Source organism: Pyrgilauda ruficollis, unplaced genomic scaffold (assembly GCF_017590135.1).
Source record: "Pyrgilauda ruficollis isolate IOZ18807 unplaced genomic scaffold, ASM1759013v1 scaffold2, whole genome shotgun sequence".
Classification (NCBI taxonomy): Eukaryota; Metazoa; Chordata; class Aves; order Passeriformes; family Passeridae; genus Pyrgilauda; species Pyrgilauda ruficollis.
Window position 1 is genome coordinate 7346957 of NW_024519206.1, and position 22585 is coordinate 7369541.

Below are 22585 nucleotides of genomic sequence, written 5' to 3' on the forward strand. Positions count from 1 at the left end.
CCAGTCTAGTAAGTAAGTCTACGTTAAATTAAGTGCAAAAAGTGTCCAGAACTCATGTTTTTTATGAATGGTCCATCCCAAGACTGGAAAAGGGCATTATGAAAAAAATATAGAGCATTTTCTAAGCAGGAGGTGTTAATATCAAGTGTAAATGTACAAGAAATAAAATCTTACAACTTTTCTCCTTTTCTTCAGGATTTACACCTTTTTTTCCCTCCATAGTGACTTAAAAATGTTGTGTTGATAAAAATATAAGATTCATCTATCATCTTACTAAATAGAATTGTTTCTCTACCTAATAATTGGGGAACAGTGAAAGCGGAGTTGTACTTTTCCACCTCATTCTTTGATTTGAGACTGAACCTAAAAGAGATACACTTTCACACCCTTGGGGGAAAGAATTAGAAAATTAATCTTCCATTGCTGTTCTGCCTCTGTTAGCAGCAGGGTATGAGGTCACACTGTTGCCTCAATAAAGATTGCTCAACCTCCTACGCCAAGTGATGTGGTTCCTGCAGAGTATGAACAGCTTGTCTATGAAAGAATCTCTGGATGCGGTGGCTCTATAAATACCTAGCCTTTGCTGTTAATAAGGTATATCAGCTGGTGAAATGTCTTGCAGATGACTAAAGGCTATTGAACAGTAGTTTGCCAGCCTTGTAAAATTGCTCTCCCACACCTTTCCTTAGAGTTCACCCACACACAGGCATAAATCCGGACAGAACTCTAAGTTCCCAAGGTGCAAGATATAAAAACAGGGATTTCATGCTCACTTTCTCCCCATGCCATCATCCTCCAAGATGGAGGATACAAAAGAAGGGGTGGGTCGTGTGGTGGTGGTTCCTGAAAAGCAAATACTGCAGCTTCTGACCCCCTAAAAAGGCTGGGAAATGCCTGGATCACATTGTTATCATCACCCTCAACATTACCCGTGTTTTTCCTTTTCTGTGTCTACTCTATTGAGCTGCATTTGTGAAAGAATCATAGAATATCCTGAGCTGGAAGGGACTCTGAGTGATCATAAAGTCCTACTCCTGGCCTGGCACAGGGCAATCCCAAGAATTACATCATGTGTTGTCCAAATGCTTTTTGAACTCTGTCAGGCTTGGTGCTGTGACCACTTCCCCGGGGAGCCTGTTCCAGCGCCCAGACACCCTCTGGGTGAAGAACCTTTTCCTAATATCCATCCTAAACCTCCCATGATACAACTTCAGATCCCACCACTTGTCACCAGAGAGATCAGTGCCTGTCCCTCCTCTTCCATTCACGAGGAAGTTGTAACTACAGTGAGGTCACCCCTCAGTCTCCTCTTCTCCAGGCTGAACAAACCAAGTGACCTCAGCCCCTCCTCATACAGCTTCCTCTCCAGACCCTTTGCCATGTGTGCTGGCCTCCTTTGGATGTTCTCTAGTACCTTTACGGCCTTCTTATTTTGTGGTGCCTAGAACTGCACACCAGTACTCGAGGTTAAAAACTAGTACAGGGAAAGACTAGGAAAGGCCTACAGGAAAACCTAGGATATCAGCTGCAACTATTTGAAATATAAGCAGTTAGAGTTCCTTCTCCCTTTAAAGGGTTTCTGCTTACCAACCTCACTGCAGAAGAATTTAGAAGATTACAACTAAAAAACCTCATCTAATATGTGCAATTTCCAACAGCAGCACTATAAAATATTCACTTGCATGGCCTTAATGCACATCTTACAGATCATGTCAAACAAGAAAGTGGATCAGATCAATATATGAAGTCATCAGATCTCTGTCCTCCCCACAGCCAAGAAAACAGGTATGCTGTGGCTTTTTGCAGCTGAACACAACACAAAAGCCACTACTCCAGCTAAGGGGCGAAAAAAGGTCAGTGATAAAGGAGGAAATATAAGAAGAGGGAACTTAGCCTTCCACACACCTCCAATCTCTTCATTTTAAGGCCCTCCCAAGACACACTGTTCCAACAAGCTCATGGAGGACACATTCATTGTTAGCGCCTAATGTGAGTTTTTAGCACATAGTGTATTCTTTGACTAGAAGTTCTACAGACCAGCTACATATGTGATGGACCATCCCTGTTGTTTTAAATTTGGCTCTGACTACATAGTGGCTACTTGCTAATTTTTGCTCCTCCTCTCCCCACAATGAAGTAATATGGCAGCAATTTTCTGCTCACAGACTGTGTTCTACAAATGCATCATTGTTAAGTCTCCTCTCCAAGTTGTCTTCTTTCTCTCAGTTGCTTGATTGAACACTTCAGTTATCTAGATTTTTACTATTTGTAACAGAAAATAACTCAGACACTTGTAATTCAAAGGTAGAAGTACAGTACTAAAAAATCCCAAAATAGACAATATAGCATCCTCAAAAGCCCCACCACATCCAGACCAGAATGCATGACATTTTTAGAAATTATTCATGCTTTTGCACTACTCTTCTAGCTATTAGGAACAATATGATTTGTTACACCACCTAGTCAGATTTGCAATCAAACCTACAGTGGTCATATTTTACAGTACTTCATTATTGACTCCAAAAATGAAGGCAAGCTTTAAACCCTGACTTTAGGGCTTATACATTTCAGGGAACATTTCAGAGGGGAATGAAAAACCCCACACCTTTATATTAATTTACTAATTTTCAACCTTTTAGCTTCCCTCTTTCTTGACGTGATAATACGGTTTATTTACATGAGCATCCAGTCTTCCCTAACTCTTGCTCACCAAACTGGTGGCCAGTACAGTCCCCTCAGCCTCCAGCTCCAAGGCCTGTTGTCTTTTTTTATTTGCCCATTATTACACGTCCCTAGTCTTCACATAAAAATATTTCACACAGTTCCTTCTCAGAGTTTGTTTGTAGACTCACAAACCAAGCTGACTTTCAGCTCTTCTGCTCTTGAATCTACAAGTGTTGTATTCCCTACTACTCCAATAATAATGGAAGTCCCTTCCAGGACCAAGTTACAAACCTTTTTTCCTGAGCTGTCAGTCTCTTGCCTAATCCTGCTGTGAACACCTTTAGCATTTTATCTCCAGAGATAAATCAAGGAAGTTTTATTCCTCAGAATCTGATCTTTAAGAAAGAGATGTTACATTTATAGACCATTTTAGAGGATATAATTATATAAGCACAATTTAATAATTATGAGTCATTGTGGATATGGAAAGAGTAAATCATGTTAAAGAAATCTGGTTACTTTTAAAAATGAAAAATGTTATTAGCCTAGATAAACCAAGAGTCCTGACTTAGCTGGGGTCTTAAAAAGGTTCAGAGGAAAGTCAAAATGATGGATCATTGTTATCACTAAGAAAGCTTTATTGTGGATGGAGTAATTCTTTATTAAAACTTTTCTCCCAATATCAAGCACTTGTGACCCAGCATTCACATCTGAAAGTCTGTATCCTGAAGTCTGACTCTTTCCCATCCTTGATGGGTTTGGGTTTTTAGGGCATCTGTTTTTCCTGTAAGACTGCGATAAGTTCAGTTGACTCCAGATCTGATGCAGCTGACTGCCTTGAGGTTTGAGCAGTACCAAGGTATCATTTATTACCCAGAAAAATAGGGGATTGGATGGAAAATGGAAAGGCAGCTGCTGAGAAGTGAAGTCTCACAGGATTGTAGATTAATACCAGCAGATTTTCATATTTTATTCAATGGTCTACATAAATCTGTAATAAGTCAGACCATTAAATTTGCAGACGATACTAAAATAAGCAGAGTATTCAAGACTCAGAGGGATGCAAGAATAATCCTGCCATTAACAAAATGGGCTCAGAGGTGAGATAGGAAATTAAATAAGTATTCATTCAATGTAATGAAAATTGACACACTTCAGTAAAAATAATGTTCAGGACACATACTGAGACACTTACAACTTATACTAAGGTAATTAATATGTAAGGAGAGAGAAAGTTATGCGCTATTCTTGCACTGCCATTCATAGTTTTAAATTCTAAGACATGACCCCTGTCCTAAAGAGATAACAGACTGGCACAGACAAAATAACACACTGTCATTTAATAGAGTAAGAAAGAGTGTCTGCCAGCACAGTCTAGAAAAGAGGAGAGCCCTCTGGACCTGCTAGTCACTAAGATGCCTCAGAAGAGTGACTCTCATGGCCATCGCCACATTTGACTTTTGCTATTTTCTTCTCTACAAATTCATGTTTGACTAGAAGCTACTTCAAAGCTACACAAAACATTTTAAGAAGAGAGTCTTCAGGTATGAGAAATTATCTGAATAATAATCAAGAAAATTAAATGCCTATTTCTAAGAGGAGGCAAAACCACTCCAGGTGGAAAACAAAAAAAATCCCAGAATCCCAACTGCTGAAAGTAGGTTTTTAACTATCTCTTAAGGTTGCTGAAGGAAAAAGGTCTGAGAATAAATCAAGCAGAAAGCAAGCAAGATGCAGAGGAAAGGGCAAAAAACGGAAAAAACTAAGTCAAAAACATAACAAAACAAACCTCCTGGCGAGCTAAAGACAAAGACCCTTTGCTCTAGTTCACACCAGAAAAAAAAACAACCCCCAAAACATACCAAGAAGCACCAAAATACTTTTTAAGTATATAGTAAAAAGAATGCAAAAACCAAAGTTGTTCTTTATTAATACCACTATAACAGCTTGTCATAACACATACCTCCAGAGTGGAATACCCCTTTTTTTCCATAATACTAGTGAAAAGTCTGAGGAAGACTGAAAAAACTCCTCCTCACAATTTCCCCATTGAACCATCTACATTAAGGGCAGCAGGGTCCCCTGCTGTACTTGGTTTAGCCTAGTTTCTCTGTCTGGTCTATTAACAGCCCAAACTAATTACAAGTATCTACAAACATGTAGAGATTTGGTTTGATCTATTATTTGCTACAATCTGAAGAGCAAAATTTCAAGGAAAAATAACAGCAGTGTTAACAGAGGGAAACTGCCAAGGTCATACGATTCATTTATGTAGGATCTTAGCAACAAAGGAGAGCTGTGAAATACTGTAACAGCAATAAGTCAATGGATTAACACAGCATCAAGCAACATCTTGAAGGAGATCAAAGTAGTAAACAAAATGAAATGCAGTGATAAGAATGAAATAAGGGTGTTCAGTTTTTAGCAGTATGAAAGACTGAATGAATTGTAAAGGACCCACATCTCACAGCAATATAAACAAGAGGAGGGGAAAAGATGCTAGCTTTACCTCAGTTAAAAAGAACTGAAATAAATCTCTATTCCTTCTTCAATCAAAAATTTTGTTGGTGTCTTTCTTAAATAAAGGACAAGAACTCTGATTTTTATAAATAATGTTATCCTAAAATATTTAAACAAAAAGTAGAACAGTTACAGGACATAACAAAGTACTATTTAAGATTCCCAGAAAACAAAATAATTCATCTAGGATACACTGCAGTGTAAAAAAAACCCAGTGACTCATAATGGTAAGCAAGCACTCTGTTTTTCTGATTTAAGTTTAGAAAACATAGTTTGATAAGTTTGTGAAAGAATTACAGTAAGTGTATCAATATCAATCAAGTCCAAGGATATATAAAAAATATACTGTATCAGGAAACATTGTTCCACACAAATGAAGGGCACACTCTGTGATATAAGTGGAATAAAACCTGTTAAAATACCACAAATTCTGATTAGTAAGGATAAAACCTCATTTAAATATAAACTTACAGATACCAAACCCGTTGTGAATGAAGAGCATGCTAGGTGTCAGGATGATGGAAGCACACTCTGCAAATATGACTGCATCATCTGTCAGTCACATTTCCTTGCTGCAAGCACCAAATTACATCTGCAAAATATTTTATCTTGATCACATCTACTGTTAAATATCAAGTCTAAGATTGTATATGAATTTACAAGTGATGACATTAATAAGTCTAATTTACTAATAATATTTCCTATGTAAATCTCTGTTATGCCTCAAATACAATAACAAATACATGAAAATACTACTTAATAGCAAATGCCAAAATTATGGCTTCAATCCCTGCACGGGCCATTCATATTCAAGAGCTGGACTCCATGATTCTTGTGGGTCACTTCTAACAGAATGTTCTGCGATTCATCTGTGATTTCGTTACTATAGAAGGTGGAAGACACTCAAAAGCTGAAATCTTTATTCTCCACTACTTTTGGTTTTTTTGTCTCCTCTAGCAGTCTCCCTCACCCCATCAAGTCACCCATCCACATGGTTGGGCCTTCAAGGCGTCTGCACTTAATGACACCCAGTCTCAGTGAAGTTTTACTTAGTTGAGTAATTCTGCTTTTTTTTGGCAAGAGGTGACAAGAAAGGAAGCGTCTACTTCACTTCTTTCTTTCACTTTATTCCATAGGAATGCATGTTTTACTCTGTTTAGGGCAGGAAGGGCAAAGAACTCTGATACTACAGTCTACTACTGATACTCCTACCAGCTGCTGGGAAGCAATTTCAAAACATCTACATTTAAATTTTTATTGTAAATTTATTGATGATTACTTTTCCCATTGTATCTTAGCTTCCTTACCAATTAGTTTACTGGCTTCTGTTTTTCAGTGTTTAATCCCTGAGGACTCAAAGGTTATATGGAAATTGACCTTTTATTTTCTCAGGTTCTGGTGTGCACCCCAGTTGTGTTTTGACTATCAAGAATTTTCCATCCTTCCCTCACTATGGCAGGTGATTATGCCAGTTTGAAAGCAGTATTGTGTCCTCCATCTGAACAAGAGGAATTCCCTGTTGATTCCAGTTACCATGCAATCTACAGACAGCCTGGGGAAAGCAATATTAATGCCTCTAAGCTTTTGGTTTATTTCTTAATAAAGATGACTCCTTTTACAGTCTTCAAATAGCCTTTTTCACCTGTTTCTGCACATAGGTGACTGGAACTGTATCTAATATTGTGGTAATGTGAAGAGGATCTCATATTGCAAAAACAGCATTAAGCCTTTCCCCTCTAACAAGGAATTTCTTATTCCACACCACCTCCTTTCTCAATCCTTTAGAGATCCCTGGCACTGACTAGCAAACCCAGCTATTCCTTCTCAATTACACTTAGTCACTTGTCCTTTGAGTTAGCAGCAGGTTTTTGTCATTAGCCTTTCAGTGAATGACATAGCTGTTCACATTACTGGAGTTCATTAAATTTCTGTTATTCTATTTATTTAAGATTATACTATATCCAGGTATGTCTGCCCCAATGTCTTTCAGCTTTATCAGCTAATTTTCATTTCTGCATTCAAACATTCTGTGCCAAGGTAATTAGAGAAAAGTTAAATAATAATGACCCCAAGACTGAGTCTCTAAGAGTCTAATATTAACTCCCATGGTGTTTTTTATCAGTTTCATCCAAGAAAATTAGAACAGGTGAACTGCATGAGACCAGAATTTCCCTTTCACCTAATTGCTTAGGGAAAGTATATGATTTTTGTGTTGAACAGCCCATGAAGGATTTTCTTAAATTATTCCATAAATTCAAGTATTTTTGAACTCCAAAAACATTTTTTGCATTAATAATATTCTACAGATGTAAAGTTCACAGTTTAATTATGTGGTAGGTGGACTCCACTGTGTTTCAAACCTAACATCCTATAACTTCATCAATATAAAGGAAGTTAAGGAGCATCCCTTTCTACTTTTGATTTTATAAAACACAATCATATTCCTTTTCATGAGGGTGAAAAGACCTATTGTATTTAGTCATCCATTTTTTCTGTTTCTTACATACTTTATTATTACTGCATTTATCACAATCTCTCTCAAACATTGCAGTAATTGTTAAAGTAATGATAAATAATATAATATACTGCTCTTGTCTAAAAAAACACTTACCCCACGGAGAAATGGCAGCAATTTAATCTAAATTTACCTTGCTTTTGTTAAATATTTTACTGTTTTTCCTATTTACCTGAGCACTTTAAAATTCTCCTCACTTCTTAAACACTTTTGTATTCTACTAAGGTCAGATTAATGAGCATCAAATTACTTTAATTGTTTTCTCTTTTTATCTAATAGAAGTGCAGTTTCTGTTGTTCTCCAGGGATAAGAGCATCCTTATTATTTCATTATTTTGGAACACTAAATAATGGGTGCCCAAAGCTGAACTCATTAAACTCACCTATTTTTTTTTTTTTCCCAAGAGTTATTTCTTTTTTATATATTCAAACTCATGAACTGTCCTCATTTGCTTTCATGTTCTATGTCTTCCTTCTAATTTAAAACTGAAACAGGGCATCCATTTGGATATATAGACATACTTATAGAATTTATTTTTCCATTCCTTTTACAGCTTCTGAGCTCAATGTTTTGGAGCTCTCAATTGATCTTTACTAGTGCAAAGCTTCCTAGGTAAAGTTTTCTTTGCTGATGAGTTCTATTTTTCAATTCTTTCAGATTCACTCCTAGTATATTTTTAACACAACTATTTATTTAGTTAGGTTTCGACCTTTCCCTGCGTATTTATGTTCTTTATTCTGTTTATATTAATAATAATTTGTTTTATCTTTGTAAAAGCTCTTTAGGTGCCATTGGGAGGGATAATTTCTTTAAAGCTGTTCCTTTCTACTAGCTTGCATCACCATGGATCTAGTGATGTATCTGAACTAGCATGCTTCCCCTACAGGCTGAATAGTGGGGAAAGTGATGGAGCAGGCATCCAGGTGGCTCTGCACAGAGCTCTGCTCTGTCACAGCTGAGATGAAGGTGGATTTTAATAAGACAGGACAGGCTCAGCCAGGATGTCTCTGTTCTGTGCTCAGTGCACGATGTTCCAAGGAGCTTATAAGCACAGCGCTGTGCAAATCAGGCTGGAGCCTTTCTGAGCTTAATGGACCCAATTGCATGATAGAAGAGCAGAGGTCTAAATACCTTTTCAGAGTCTGGCTGAGAATAGTCAGGTATATTAGAAGCTCCTGACCACACCAGAAAACAGACATAGGTACATATGTAAAATTCCCTTGTGATATCTCTATCCCTCTGTTTCTTATGATCTTATCTGCTAAGCACCCAGTAGAGGTATTAGTGAGTTTTACTAATTTAAACTAAATAAATTCCTCCCTGAATATCTATCTTCAAGCTTAAAAAAATTAAACTTTATGCTTCTAGTACTCACTCCTTATATTCATTTGTGCAACTGAAAGCATTGTTCAGCAGAGAGAAGTGACTCTGCAGTGTTTGCTCACCTGAACTATGTAATGAAAACTGTCCATAAAAGTGAAATGGACACAGTACCAAACCAGGATTATTTTTAGGTAGAGATATTTGCATAGAAAAGTCACAAGATGCTAACTAAACTACTTAATTACTTCCTCCTTTATTCTTTTACAGACAATCCAAAACCACCAAAGAGTATGACAGAATTCCTCTTGAATAAATGAAAGGTGTGATTAATTTGGATATATTTTCATTATAAAAAGTGTCTTTACAACATCATTAATATTTCATTTTTCCTGCAGGCTCTGTAAAGGCTGAATAAGAATGGAGAACATACCACCGGCTGTACAAATTGAACATTTCTCATTCAGCAGCAGGAGAAATGGATGTGATTTATATGAAAACAATAACTGCATTATAAATTATTTTATGTGGTATATTCTGGGGTTTAGGCATAGAAATCTGCAAAACAAGCAGTTCAGAAAACAGTAAAGTAATTTGAGGCTTGTGAAGTACTTTTGTGTTAGGATTGTTTGAGTCAATTATGTTTGCTATTCTAAGATCATACTTCACCTTTTCATTTCATAGTAAGTTCCCTGTCTGACTAGTTCCCTGACTGATGTGTGGGTTTATTATCATAATGGAGTGAATAGGATATAGCAATGTTGCTACTGGGGAAGACAAACCAGAATAAATAAAAGCAAAACCAAATTTTAAGATACATGAAACAGTATCAGGAAGTACAATCCCATTTAAACCTTTGGTTTCTTGAGAAAATATTTTTTCTTTAAAAATCAGAATAAACTGAGATCAAATCACATGCAAAGAACCCAAACCAAAATAAAACCCTAGCAAAATCTATAATCTGAGGCAAGGAAGAAACCTTCTGATTCTTTTACAGGGAATTCTTTATCATATTTTTGTAGAAAAGAAGAATCCAGGAAAAAGCCCCAAATTCACAATTTCTAGCAAATTAACATGAAACTGTCATATGAAGATATTCATCATGACCCACATGCGGATGAAGAGAGGTGGCTTGAGGAAAATTTGCATTTCTCCAGTGTGCATTGAGGAACTCAGAGTTCTCAGGAGAATAAAGAACAAACAGAAAGGAAAGGTCCTGAAGAAGTCCTGAGGACTTTCCACAGCACACTCTCCTTGCACATTTCATATCTCCTAATTTCTCCTAGAGATTTTGTGAGGTAGCATTACTCAATGCCTACTCTTTACACCAGGGACTGACTGCTAGAGCTGTTTCACAGTGCATACATATTTGAAAAAATGTAAATACATTAGGTAATTTAGTGCAATGTAAATCCACTGGCCACACTTACTGATAATTGTTTATCAGTCTTACACTTCTAGAAAAGTCTAGGACTCTTGTTGTAAGCTCTAACAGACACAAGCCATATTCTCACTATAATCCATGAAGATGGCTTGCTTATTCAAAGCAGAGCCAATTTCATTCCAAATACTCTGGATGGCTGTGTCCCTTTGACAGCAGAGACATCAGACATCATTGCTCATGAGGAAGGCTTGTCAGGTCTTTGCTGACTGGCTGACTGCTACTGTACCCACTTTGTTAGACCGGGTTCTGTTAATACTTGTCAAAGTCTTGGGAATATCTATAGAGAATTCAATCAAATATTGCATTTGTTTCACTTTGAGGTTACAGCTTTAGTGATAGGTTCATTCTAAAAAAATCTTCAGTCAGCTGGGGAAGTTTCTTAGTTCACCCAACATCAAAAAAGAGAAAGGCACATTTTTCTTCCTGACTCTGATTTGAACTGTTGCTACTTTTTTTTTTTTTATCAGTATTTTCATTCTTCTGTATGTTTTGATGACACATATATATCTGCTTTTGTATGAACTGAAAATTTTATTGTCTAACAATTTAGCTTTTACTAATATACATGAAGATTTTTTCCCCCAAATATTATTCTTCAAAGCTCCAATAGATGTCACTATCAAAATATAAAAGAGAGCTGGTTGTGTAATGCAGTCAAAGAGAAACAGCAGGGAAGCCTCACTCGCTGGACTGCCTCAAATCCCAGCATGAGAGCACAACTCATTAACTAGACATCGAAGTGAGCAGCTGCCAGCCATAGAGTGCATGTCTTTTCATTCTTTAAACCCTCACTGTTAGATCAAAAATATCTAATAGTTTCACTGAACATGAAAGTAACACTGAACCTACTGGGTGTTTGGGCTAATAAGCAGTTTCCTGTTAGGTTTTTTTGCTCTCTGCCCATTCAACTTCAAAAAAATGACCTATCTTTTCTTTAGCCCACTTTGCACATTACTAAGCTGTGTTTTACAAATGCTCATTTTTCCTGTTAGTTTGAATCACATCTGGAGTAAGTCTGCTGTGAAGCTTTACTACTGCTTTTGGAATGACATGTCAAAACATGACAGCACTGCTTGAAATGGACAAGTAAAGCTTATAAGTAAAATTATTTCAGAGCTATTTGCCCATACTACAGAAATCTAAGTTTTTTTACTGACCAAGAAGATACTTTGTTCTTTTATCTAACCCTTAAGTCCTTGAGAAAAAACTCCACATGCTTTCTGTATGTATACTGGAATCTTTCATTGTTCTGAACAACCTCTTTTTTATGCTGCTTGAAAGAGGAGGTAAACTCTGTACCTCTACAATATGATGTTGAGATGGGTCTACTAGCTCTCCTGCCTTGGAAAACTAGCTTAAACAATTTAAACAAATAATTTCTTTATTTTTAAATAAAGACATGTAGCCCCTAATTCTTGGGAACACATCTGGGAATGGGACGCTTTCCATATTCAAAAAACCTTATGGCTTTTTCTATAAAACTCTGCAAGCTTGTATGGTGAATGCCATTTTGACCAAGTAGTAAAGTATTTTCACTGCAAGTTTGTCCTTGCATCAGGACCCATCCCCAAACTAAATTGTACCACAAGATGTCAGTGCAAACAATTCCCATATTGGTGGCTCCACACGACTTACTTGTGAACCTTGTTCCAGTTTGAAATTATTTTGAGCAACAAATATGACCAAAAGGTTTCTAGTCTATTTACAAGGAAATAGCTTAAGGATGAAAGAGAAGAATTGAATAATTTGTTGCAGGATGGCCTGTCCAGCCTAGATCCCCACTGTTTACGTAGGAAGTCTTCTTCCTTTGTCTAGAACCCCAGACCTGTGCATTAATTCAAAGACTCAGACACCTGAAAAGTTCTGCTAAAGAGAAGTCTGTGGCTACAGTCTGGAGAACTTTTGTGTTAAAATGCAAATATCTTTGTAAAAAAATTATGCCTGAAGCTACAGAATTTACAGTAAGCTACTACAGTTACCTTTTAAAACATGTTTTAAAACAATTTGGCTGAGCCACAGTTTAATGAGATGAGGATGTGAGGGAATTCAATGAGACAAAAAGAAAAAAACAACTAAACACAAAGGTCAGCACACCTACTCAATTTATGTCAGCCAAAGATTGGGCTCTTCTTAGTGAAACACTGTAGGAATAAGACCAAGCTACTGCTTCTCTCTCATCTACCTATCTTCATATTATTTTATTCCAAGACCAGCTTTGGTTTGGGATATGGGAACCTCCATAAGGTATAAACATTGGGGCATGCTGGAGACCACCACGTATGAGCACACACTACAGGTTGCAAGGTTTCTTCCCACCAGAAATGACATGACCTGAATACATGTAATTTTAAATTAGCTTTTAGGCAACACAGCAAGTGCCTTTTCCATTTGCTTTTTACCTGCTGTTTCTTGTGAGGAGGAGTTATTCTTTCATCTCTTATTAAGCTTCTCTGGTGTGCTACTGACAGCAGGAAATTTATCTGTGATACTCTCTTCATTTTAGACTCAGTTCATTAGAGAAAAGTAGACTCCAGGTACTCACACATGGTGTCTAAGCAGTTTACCTGAGTGACCACCTCCAGAGATTCTGTAAAATGGGAAGACAGAAACCAGGTTTAAACTGTTACAGCATCCCTCTTGAATCTTAAAACAATCTTGCATAGTTATTGCATCCACAGGAGATGATACTAGGGTCCTCATCCTAGCTGGCTTTCCCCATTGTGCCTTCCTTGTAGGAGGTGTAAGAAACACACTGAGACCTTTCAAAGAATCCAGGTGAAGCAAAGCGAAAATCAGCATTCTCCAATAGCAATTGCCTTAGCACAAAAAGTCATTAACAGGATTTTAATAATCAGATTTTCTCAAACACCTGGAACACAGGATTTTACCTAGCCTATAATGGTGAACAGCCTTGAGGGGAAGCTGGATGAGGACCAGCTGAGGCCACTTGGTTTGTTCAGCCTGGAGAAGAGGAGACTGAGGGGCAACCTCATTGAAATTACAGCATCCTGTGAGGGGAAGATGAGGGGCAGGTGGTGACCAGTGACAGGACCCAAGGGAATGGCCTAATGCTTTGTCAGGGAAAGTTTAGTTTGAATATAAGAAAAACTTTCTTCACCCAGAGGGTGCCTGGGCACTGGAACAGGCTCCCCAGGGAAGTGGTCCCAGCACCAGCCTGACAGAGTTCCAGAAGCATTTGGACAATACCCTTGGGCAAATGGTGTGAGTTTGCAGGGTCAGGAGCTGGCTCTGATGATCCCTCTGGATCCTTTCCAATTGAGCATATTGTGTGAGTCTGTGATTCCATACTTGCTATAGAGATAAAGATAATAATGTCAAGTTCACAATGATCACGGCCATGAAAGGCTGAAAATTTTAACAGGACTTTTAATGCATAGTTAAAAAAATTAACTTATCTTCTCCAGACACGACAATAAGAAGCAGAAACCACGAAAGGAAAATATTTTTCAACGCAATTTTAGCTCACTTCTCCTAAGAAGCTGTTTCCTAGGTGAACCAAACGTGAAAACAAAGCCATGTAGTGCTAGTATTTTGCACCTTTTAAACCTTACTGTCTGCTGAATATGTAGTCAGTAAAAACATGGAGGCTATGACTGCAGGTACCCAGAAATTACTGAAGTTACTAGAGATCAGTTATCTTCTGGAAAACACAAATCTTCATCTACATATCTCATTCTGTCAGAATTCAGACATAAATCTCTACATCTTAGAAACCAAATGCATATCTGCTAACCAGACAAGCTCAAGGACTCGGGCACTATTAATTCTGTTTCCCTGAGATCTCAACAGGAAAATGGACCTTATAGTTGAATATTTTCCACAGAGTATATTTAGACTACATAACTACATTTTCCATAAGTTCCAGAAAACCTTCCAGAAAAAACAAAAACATCCCAGTGCACATTTTTGGCAAATTTGACTGAGCTCAAACTGCGCAAGTGAACTAAAAAGCTGAATTGCTTTTACATATACTAATAGCATATTGATTAATATTTCATAACCCTTTTTAACACTTATCAGTCATCACTACTGTTCCCTTCTAAAATCTTACTAGAAGACGTCTCTGATTTCTTCAACATACCTACAAAAATTACCTTCATAGCTACTACTCTGTGTCATACTGCCTATAACTTTATTGTTTGTGAAACACTATCTAGAGGAAATATTACTTGAACTTTTGTTTATTCTGAGAAGTCAAAAGGAAGATTTTTTTAAAAATAATGGGACTTCAGCATCCACTAAGCAAAAGTGGTTTCTGATGGTTATTCATAATCATGGTATACAACCCTGTATATTCATCATTATAGAAAAGAAAATTACAATATGAAATGTGACAAATTACCCTTTTTAGTGGATGTATTTATCACAGCTACAAGGTCTAATGGTTTATCTTGCTTAATTTCATTATCTTGCAAGTAAGTGCAATAGAATCTGATAGGACCATAAAGACTTGTATTGTGAAAATACATCAAGTCTTCAAATGCACCAGCATACCATTTCATCGTCTTTATTCAAATATTGTTAGAAAAATCCCTGATATGTAGAAGAAGACCCATTTGCTTTGCACTTATCCAAGACACAGTGAAACAGAGAAATTCCTAAACAGGAAAAGCCCAAAGAAAGCATAATAATAACAACCACCACCAAAAACAGGCCACAGGAGTTCTTTGCGGACCACCTTCTCTGTCATATCTGTTCTTATTAAATTTCTGTCTTGAATGACAGTGACTTGGAGCTGTTCACTTCTGTGCCTGATGGGCTTGTAACTGCAATAGGCTTTTAATCAAACTGTCCCTGTGCCAGGGCACACCCCCACTGGCCACCCCAACAGAGACTGCAATAACCTGTGCTCCTTTCTTGCTCTGCAAGTTTTGCTGCTCAAGTCCATCTGTGCTTCCCTGCCTGGAAATGCTGAGGAAAGGAGACTGGTCACCTCACCTTGATTAGGCTGCTTGACAGGGTACAATGCCCATCTCTGCCAATGCTCAAATATATCTCAGCCATATCTCTCTCTCAGTCAGTATCTCTCTCAGAGATGAGCTATTTTGCATGTAGCATCATAAGAGCTGGTTAATTCCTTGGGAAAAATACCACAGGTCTCTATAAAGAGGTGCAAGGAGGAAGCCATTAGTAGAATACAGCAAGTTTTCATGATCCTATAATACTTAGGACTATGTTAGCTAAATTCTAACTCTACCACTGGGCTCTCTGGCAAGGAGAAAACCTGGGGAAAATAATACTGAAGAATAATTCTTCTCCTGTAGCACAAATCATTGATAATTGCACTTCATTAATAAGGCCATTTATACACATACTATAGTCCAGTTATCAGGCATGATTAACCATAATAAACTATAGGCATGAGACACTTATAGATTTTCTCATGAATAATAGGAATATTGTTAGCAAAGAAGAAAATTTATTCAAGTATATATCTTATTATTGGCCATGAAATCATGAAGACATTACTTTTCTCTTACAGCTATATTTCAGACAAAATAATTAATATTAAATAAAACCAAAGGTGATCTGACCTTCAATGACAGACTTTGTTCACAGAAACTTGCCTTTAATTGCCTTTAATTTCTTCCACCAATCCCTGATCATCAGGCTTTCCTCTGTTAGACATCACTGTGAAATCTAGTTTATGGTCATGGATAGAAAACTGGGAATACTTGAGGTTCTACAAAAATCAGTACATTGCTACATACCTACACTGCTGCAATATATAACACTTTACCTTCCCTCAGAGTATTTTTTTTTGCACTGTGATTAAAAGAAGAGCAAAAATAAAATCTTTGCTTTCAGAATGATTAAAGGTAGTGAGTCAGCCATGAGTCATGAGCGAAGGTAAAGCACTGTTAGATCTGAAATCACAAATGCTGCTACGTGAGGCAAAAGAGTAATGTCATTATCTTCAAATAACAGGCTCATGACCTCAAAGCAGACAGACAGCAGCAAAAGACATGACCACACTCAGTACGTTAATAACCTATTCTTTGATCTAAAAAATTGTAGTCCAGTTGTCTTACTGTATTTTTCTTTCCTGGCAAACATCTATAATTGTAATTTATGTGCTGATAAGTACTTGCATTCAAGGTTTGTGGAAAAAACATAAGTAGCAGAAAACACCACAAATTCCATAGTGTTTAAAATGTTCCATTATTGTCTTTATTAATTTAATCTCTTTTTAATCAAACACTGTTATTACTGGACTGTATCTGCCACATTAAAATCAGCAGGCTAGAAAATGATCCACAAGAACTGTAGAGGTACATCCTGGAGCAAAGAGACAGTGACAGCTAAAGCATGGTGCTGAAGGGACAAAAAGTAACTACAAGGAATTAATAACAAGGAAGCAGGAGAGCAAGTAAAAACTAGGAAAAGGACAGAGCCATGTTACTGGAATGTAAATAGAAAATGAATCATTAGAGGAAATTAGGTAAATATAAACAAGTGAAATAAATACAACAATGTATGAGCAGGGTTTTTTTTAATATTAGAAGACATCAGTCCGTTGACTGACAGGACCAGTAAAGAAAGTAGGCACCTTTAGGTAAGTATTGGCTCTCATCAAATAGAAAATAATAAAAAAAAAAGTAAAATATTTATGGATATATAATATAATGTATCACTATGCACCTCCACACATAACAAACCTAAGGCAAGAAAGGAGAGGATATTTTACAAAGATGAATAAACACTAGAGCGAGAAAGAGAAAAATGGTGAGAAAGAATAAAGGAGGAAGCAGTAAAAATATATCAAGGGGTGGGGTGGAGAGAATTCATTTTGTATCGCTTTTCTGTGCCAAACCATAAACACAAGGACACTCAGCAGTTCATTCTTACTCAATGTTTCCACATTTTTCTGCTGTTTTCCATAGGTGGGGCAAAAAAGACAAAGAATGGAGCCAAGCTTTCCATTGGCCTTGATATTAATATGGAAGTGCTTCTCCAGCATGTGAGATACCTTATTTTTGCTTTATGTTGTGGTTTGTACCTCACTTTCAAATGTGGCATTTTAACACTTGTTTTCCCTATAGAAAGAGAAAATCCTGGAAGTCCACAGTACCTCTCTTGTTTGCTTTGCCCCATCTGCTGGGGCTGGAAGGCAGCAGGGCATACAGTGGTGAGGTCTGCGTGTGCTGAGAGTTATTGAGGGTCAGGGCCCCTCAGAGAGCTGGCTTGTGGTCTGCTTTGTTTGAATTCCAAACTGAATTGCTGGTCACACACCAGCAGGGAACCAGGAAACCCAGCAGAACTCTGCCTCATAGGCACTGTATATGCCTGTGCTGGAAACAGAGGTTTTATGGAAAAAAGGTAGACCAAGAATAGTTTTTTCCCATTCAGCATTAGCAATCCCATGCTTAAAAACCATGAGTCAAGCCTCATGTAATCACTGGGGTTTTTTAAAAGGGAAATGTTTTAAAATATTACTGATTAAAATCTTGTTTGCCTTTTTAGATTTTGAACTTTCTATAGGTCTTCTTTTCAGCAGGCAAAAATGTTTCTTTATTTACACAATTTCAGGTACCAGAGTTTTAAGAAAAATTTCAGGTAAGGGCAACATAGTTTACACAATAAGCAATGCTTTGAGTATTCTCTGAGAGTTACAATTGTTACTGATGAACTACATTGCTAAGACTTTGCTTTTTTGGTCACAAATTAAAGAGCAAATAAGAAAAATCTAAACAACTCTTACCTTTAGTGCCATGCAGTTTAGTAGTTTCTTATCACACCGCTTAAATTCCTGAAAGCTCACAGACATTTGGCTGTAAAAAGCTTTAAAATATCTGATCAACTACTCCCTTTAGGTAATGGTTTGAGCAATGATGCCCTTTATCCTGCAAATCTGAGAGAAAACTGAAGACAACAAAGACAAGAGAAAGTGCCCTAAGTCCTTTTTATCTGGTAAGTACAGGTTACAGCTTTAACTATCAGCATTTATCTAACAAAGTGCTCTGGTTTAGTATACCAGAAAGGATACGATGTTAGCCACTCAGGAATAAGCAATTGTGCAACTCTGTTACTTTTAATCAATGCACCTCACCAAAGCTTGAATTGCAGCAAATATTACATCGTTCTTGTTTTCATACAGGGAATGCTCTGCCCTGATCCTGAGGTCAGCAGCAAGTGTTTTGGTGACTTGAATGGTGCAGGGTCAGGTCTCAAGTGACACAGGATTCAGCTGCTTACTTCTGGGTTTTCAGTAACTTGATATTGCTGTGCACACAGTCCAGGAAAGGCCATGTGCAGGGATGTGACTTTACAACAGCTAGTAGGAGTGGTGGGAATCACTTTTTAACAGTCTTGATGAAAAAAAGTTCTGTTTATCCACATTCTTCTCCTAAGGTGTATCACTGGGGAGTTTAATAACAAACAAGACCAAAAGAAGTCTTATGCAATAGTGCAAATTACAAACATCATTTATGAAGTTTCATGCTTGGACATGTGAGGCTAGGCTGTTAGTCCAGAATATTTTTCTTTCTAGAGACCTGAAAGACTGGTTTACCAAAAGAAAGACAGTTACTTACACAATATCTATTAGTTCTACATCAATATTTTGTCCTCACACTACTGCCCTCACATAATTCACCTCATTTCACTTTATCCCATACGATTGTTCAACCACACAACGTGGTCAAATTATAAAGAAATAAGTTATGGAATATTAAAAAACTGAGGGGAGAAGGCTGCCTTATCAAAATATCATGGTAGCAATGAGCATTATTTGCAGTTTGTATTAAATTAATTGAATTAATTGCATTATATATATTAACTGCACATAATTCAATTCAGTGGCCAACTGGTCTCCAAAGTCTCCTGACTCCCCCACAGACATCTTTGGGATGATTATTTCACTCTTTGCAGTGGATATAAAGACAGCACAAACTAGATCCAGTAGTGGTGTTAGGCACCTAAAGTATGATATAATTTATATTTAAAAAAATTTGTGACAAGCAAGTTGACAGGGATATAGTTACCCACCACATAGCCACTGAAAGGATGGTGCAAAGGTGTTTCTAAGAGCTTGTCCCTGAAACTCTCTTCTCCAAAAATGCCAAATCCTAGCTTCCAGTCTGTAGCCAAAGGATTGCTTATACATACCTGGGTGATGTTATTGTAAAGCACAGGAGTCCTGCTCACCCACCATGAGTCTGTTTAAGCCTTCAGTCAAAGGAGCTGTTCTCAGACCCTACTGATCAGTACGCAGTGGAAGAATGCTGCTCCTCTCCTGCACCTTGCTTTCAAACAACCTATATACAATGCCAAGTCCCTGGAAGCAGGAAATTGGGATTTAAAAACCCTTAGAAAAGTGGAAATTGTTTTGGCCTCTGCTTTAATGACTAGGTTGTCCTCATCAGACATATATTATACTTGCCCTTAAAATCACACTCCTTTCTTCTTGAAAATACATGACATTCATTAGGACAGCTTTAAAATTAATTTAATTTTACTTAATTCTTCATTGTTGCCCCTCCAAAACTGCCAGTTTTCAAAGCATAAAATGTTAAATTTTTGTCCTGTTCCTGTTTCTTTGAAGGATTTATTTCAATAAGGAAACTGACTTTCAACACGATTCTTTGTTATATTAAACTGACCTTATCACCATTACAAATTTGGAAAATATAGGTGCACTAAGTTACAGGGCCATATAAGAAGCTGGTAATTTTCTTTTACTTCTGAAATCAGATTCTGTTGTTTTTTTAAATTATACATTAAATAACCTATCATTAAGGTTCCTTGCAATCTGAGTATTTTGATGATTCTATTTTACAATTTAGATGATACTATCAATAGACAGTGCAACAATTTTACATAAATAACATTACTGTGTTTCTGAAAATTTATTAGAAACATCCCACTCCACGGACAGTGGCATTTGTTACAGCTAGAGACTGAAAATGAGTTAATTCAAAGTAGGCTGTCTAAATCTGAGATATCAGACTGCCATTAACATTCGTCAAGGAAAATGGAATGGGTAAAAAACCAGAACACAAACTTAAACTCATTTTTAAATCCAGGTATTATTACTAGTTTGAAGCATCTAAGACAGGATCCATTTTTTAGCTACTTGACTTTAAGCACTTCTAAGAGGCTTGCAGCCAAAAAAAAAATTGGACGACTGTGAGGAAAGAAAAACAACCTAGAGCCAGTATTTTTGCCAGTCCTGCTGTTTGGAGACTCCCTCTACCATTTGTATTTAATTTTCCTATCTTAGTATACACCATGTTTCCAACAGCTTCTGAAAGACAAGACGTGCATCTCCCCTGACATCACCCAGCAGGAAACTACCAGAAATTAAGGGCCCAGCCTTGCAAATATATTGTCAGGTGAGTGTCAGCGGGAAACCCACGTGTGAATCCTGGTTTGATCACTATGTAAAGTTGGCAATGCAGGTGTATTCCGTAAATAACTGCATGTCTGTATTATACAACGCATGCATCAGCCAATTTTATTGAAGATGTTTCAACTCATACTAGGTCAAGTTATTTTATCGTGCTGTTTTTAATCATTTTCTTGCCTCAACTACTCATCCTCGTGTAGCTGTATGTTATGAACACTGAATTGGGCATGACATGGAGATTCTAGTGTAATTCAATCATTACAGAAAAAAATGACATTCACATATGTTAATGTTTAGCCTCAATAAGAAGACAGTCAATCACTTTATACCAGGTTACATCAGATATTATTTTAATTATTTCTCTTGTGAAAAATACTTTTCACACACTATTACTAACAAAATCACTGCAAAAATTAAATTAGTTCTACATGGTTTTGAAGAGTTTGTAATCCTATGAATGTAAAAATCTATGCTGTGAATAAGTATTTTATTTAAATTGGGAAGAAATTAAATATTTATTTTAAAAATCAAATAAAAATTAATATACTCCCTTAGGAATCTTTCAAACCTTCATTCAAAAATCACAAATCTCTTGTATCATAAGTGAACTGATTGCAATTCAGCATGATTCATGGTTGATTAATTCCAAGGAACTTAGAAGGTTGTCCTGAAGTGCTGTTTCCGCATTTAAGGTGATGTTAGATCTGCTCATTCATTGCTGTTTATCTTTGAGTGAAGTGATCCGCTTCATAATTTGGATTCCCCAGAATGCAGCACAGAGGGAAAACAAGACCTACAACACAGAATTTACAATGAGAATGAGAAACATTATATGAGGTTGGTTTGGGGTTTTTTTGGGTTTTTTAAGTTCTATTGATCTGTAAACATAATGAGTAGGTGAAAACAGAGAATTTGAGAAAAAAACCCCAAGAATTCCAGGTATACTGATAAATTCACTTTAGAAAAATATGCTTTCTTTTTTCAACTACTCTTTATTGTGGACACTCCTGTTGAATTTTGGCAAATGATCTGAAGAATGTTGACACTGTAAATTGCATGCTAAGGTATGAATAACCTTAACCAGGATCTATAGCAAAAGAAGTGTTCTAATTGCAATACAATACATAAGTATTTATACCCCAACCTGCTGTTTTGGGTGAGATATAAGGTAGATTGAAAACAACTTAAAAGTGCAATACTCTTTGTCTTGTCCTTAGCTCTTTGCAACTTTTTTTTTTTTTTTATTTGGCAAATTTATTGAGAGATCTAATAAATTTTTTTCAAAATCTATTTGCTGAAAACTGCATTAGGATGAGTAGGAAAGATTTCAGAATAAAGTCTAAATTAGGTCATAGTTCTGTCCAGAACCCACAATGGAGCAAGATAAAATGTGTATGCACATGGGTGCATGTAATATTTTGTATCTAACATTTTCTGAAAGAAACCTTTGTCTTTCACATAGAAAAATTTCTCTAACTTGGAAAATTGCAAAATTAAGGCAGTTGTTATTGGTTACTGAAATAACTGAATTTTTTTTCTGCGAGTAAATCAAAACACTTTGTGTATACTGAAAGGTATTTTAATAATGTCATTTTTTGCTTGTTAAAAGAAACAGAAAATTTTGGCAAGAAACTTTTGAGTCAGGTTGTAATAATTCTTTTTTTCAGGTCAATCTGCAATCTAAAGGTGCTGATTTGGAGAGCTCTAATTTTAACATTAACATAATTTAACATTCAACATTTAATAATGCATG

At 36.7% G+C, this 22585-nt stretch overlaps 1 protein-coding gene and 1 long non-coding RNA gene across 2 annotated transcripts in view; both read right to left on the minus strand.

Moving 5' to 3' along the window:
• LOC121352998 overlaps positions 1 to 19008 on the minus strand; it is a 55168-nt gene extending 36160 nt beyond the window's left edge. Inside the window, exon 1 of the long non-coding RNA XR_005955020.1 lies at positions 18187 to 19008. This is a non-coding gene — a long non-coding RNA (uncharacterized LOC121352998). The remainder of the gene's footprint in view (positions 1 to 18186) is intronic.
• A 1965-nt stretch (positions 19009 to 20973) lies between these two features.
• Positions 20974 to 22585, minus strand: part of AGMO (alkylglycerol monooxygenase) — a 185861-nt gene continuing 184249 nt past the window's right edge. The window contains exon 13 of the mRNA XM_041466463.1: positions 20974 to 21625. Within this exon, the coding sequence (XP_041322397.1) occupies positions 21545 to 21625 (81 nt within the window). The 3' untranslated portion in view covers positions 20974 to 21544. The remainder of the gene's footprint in view (positions 21626 to 22585) is intronic.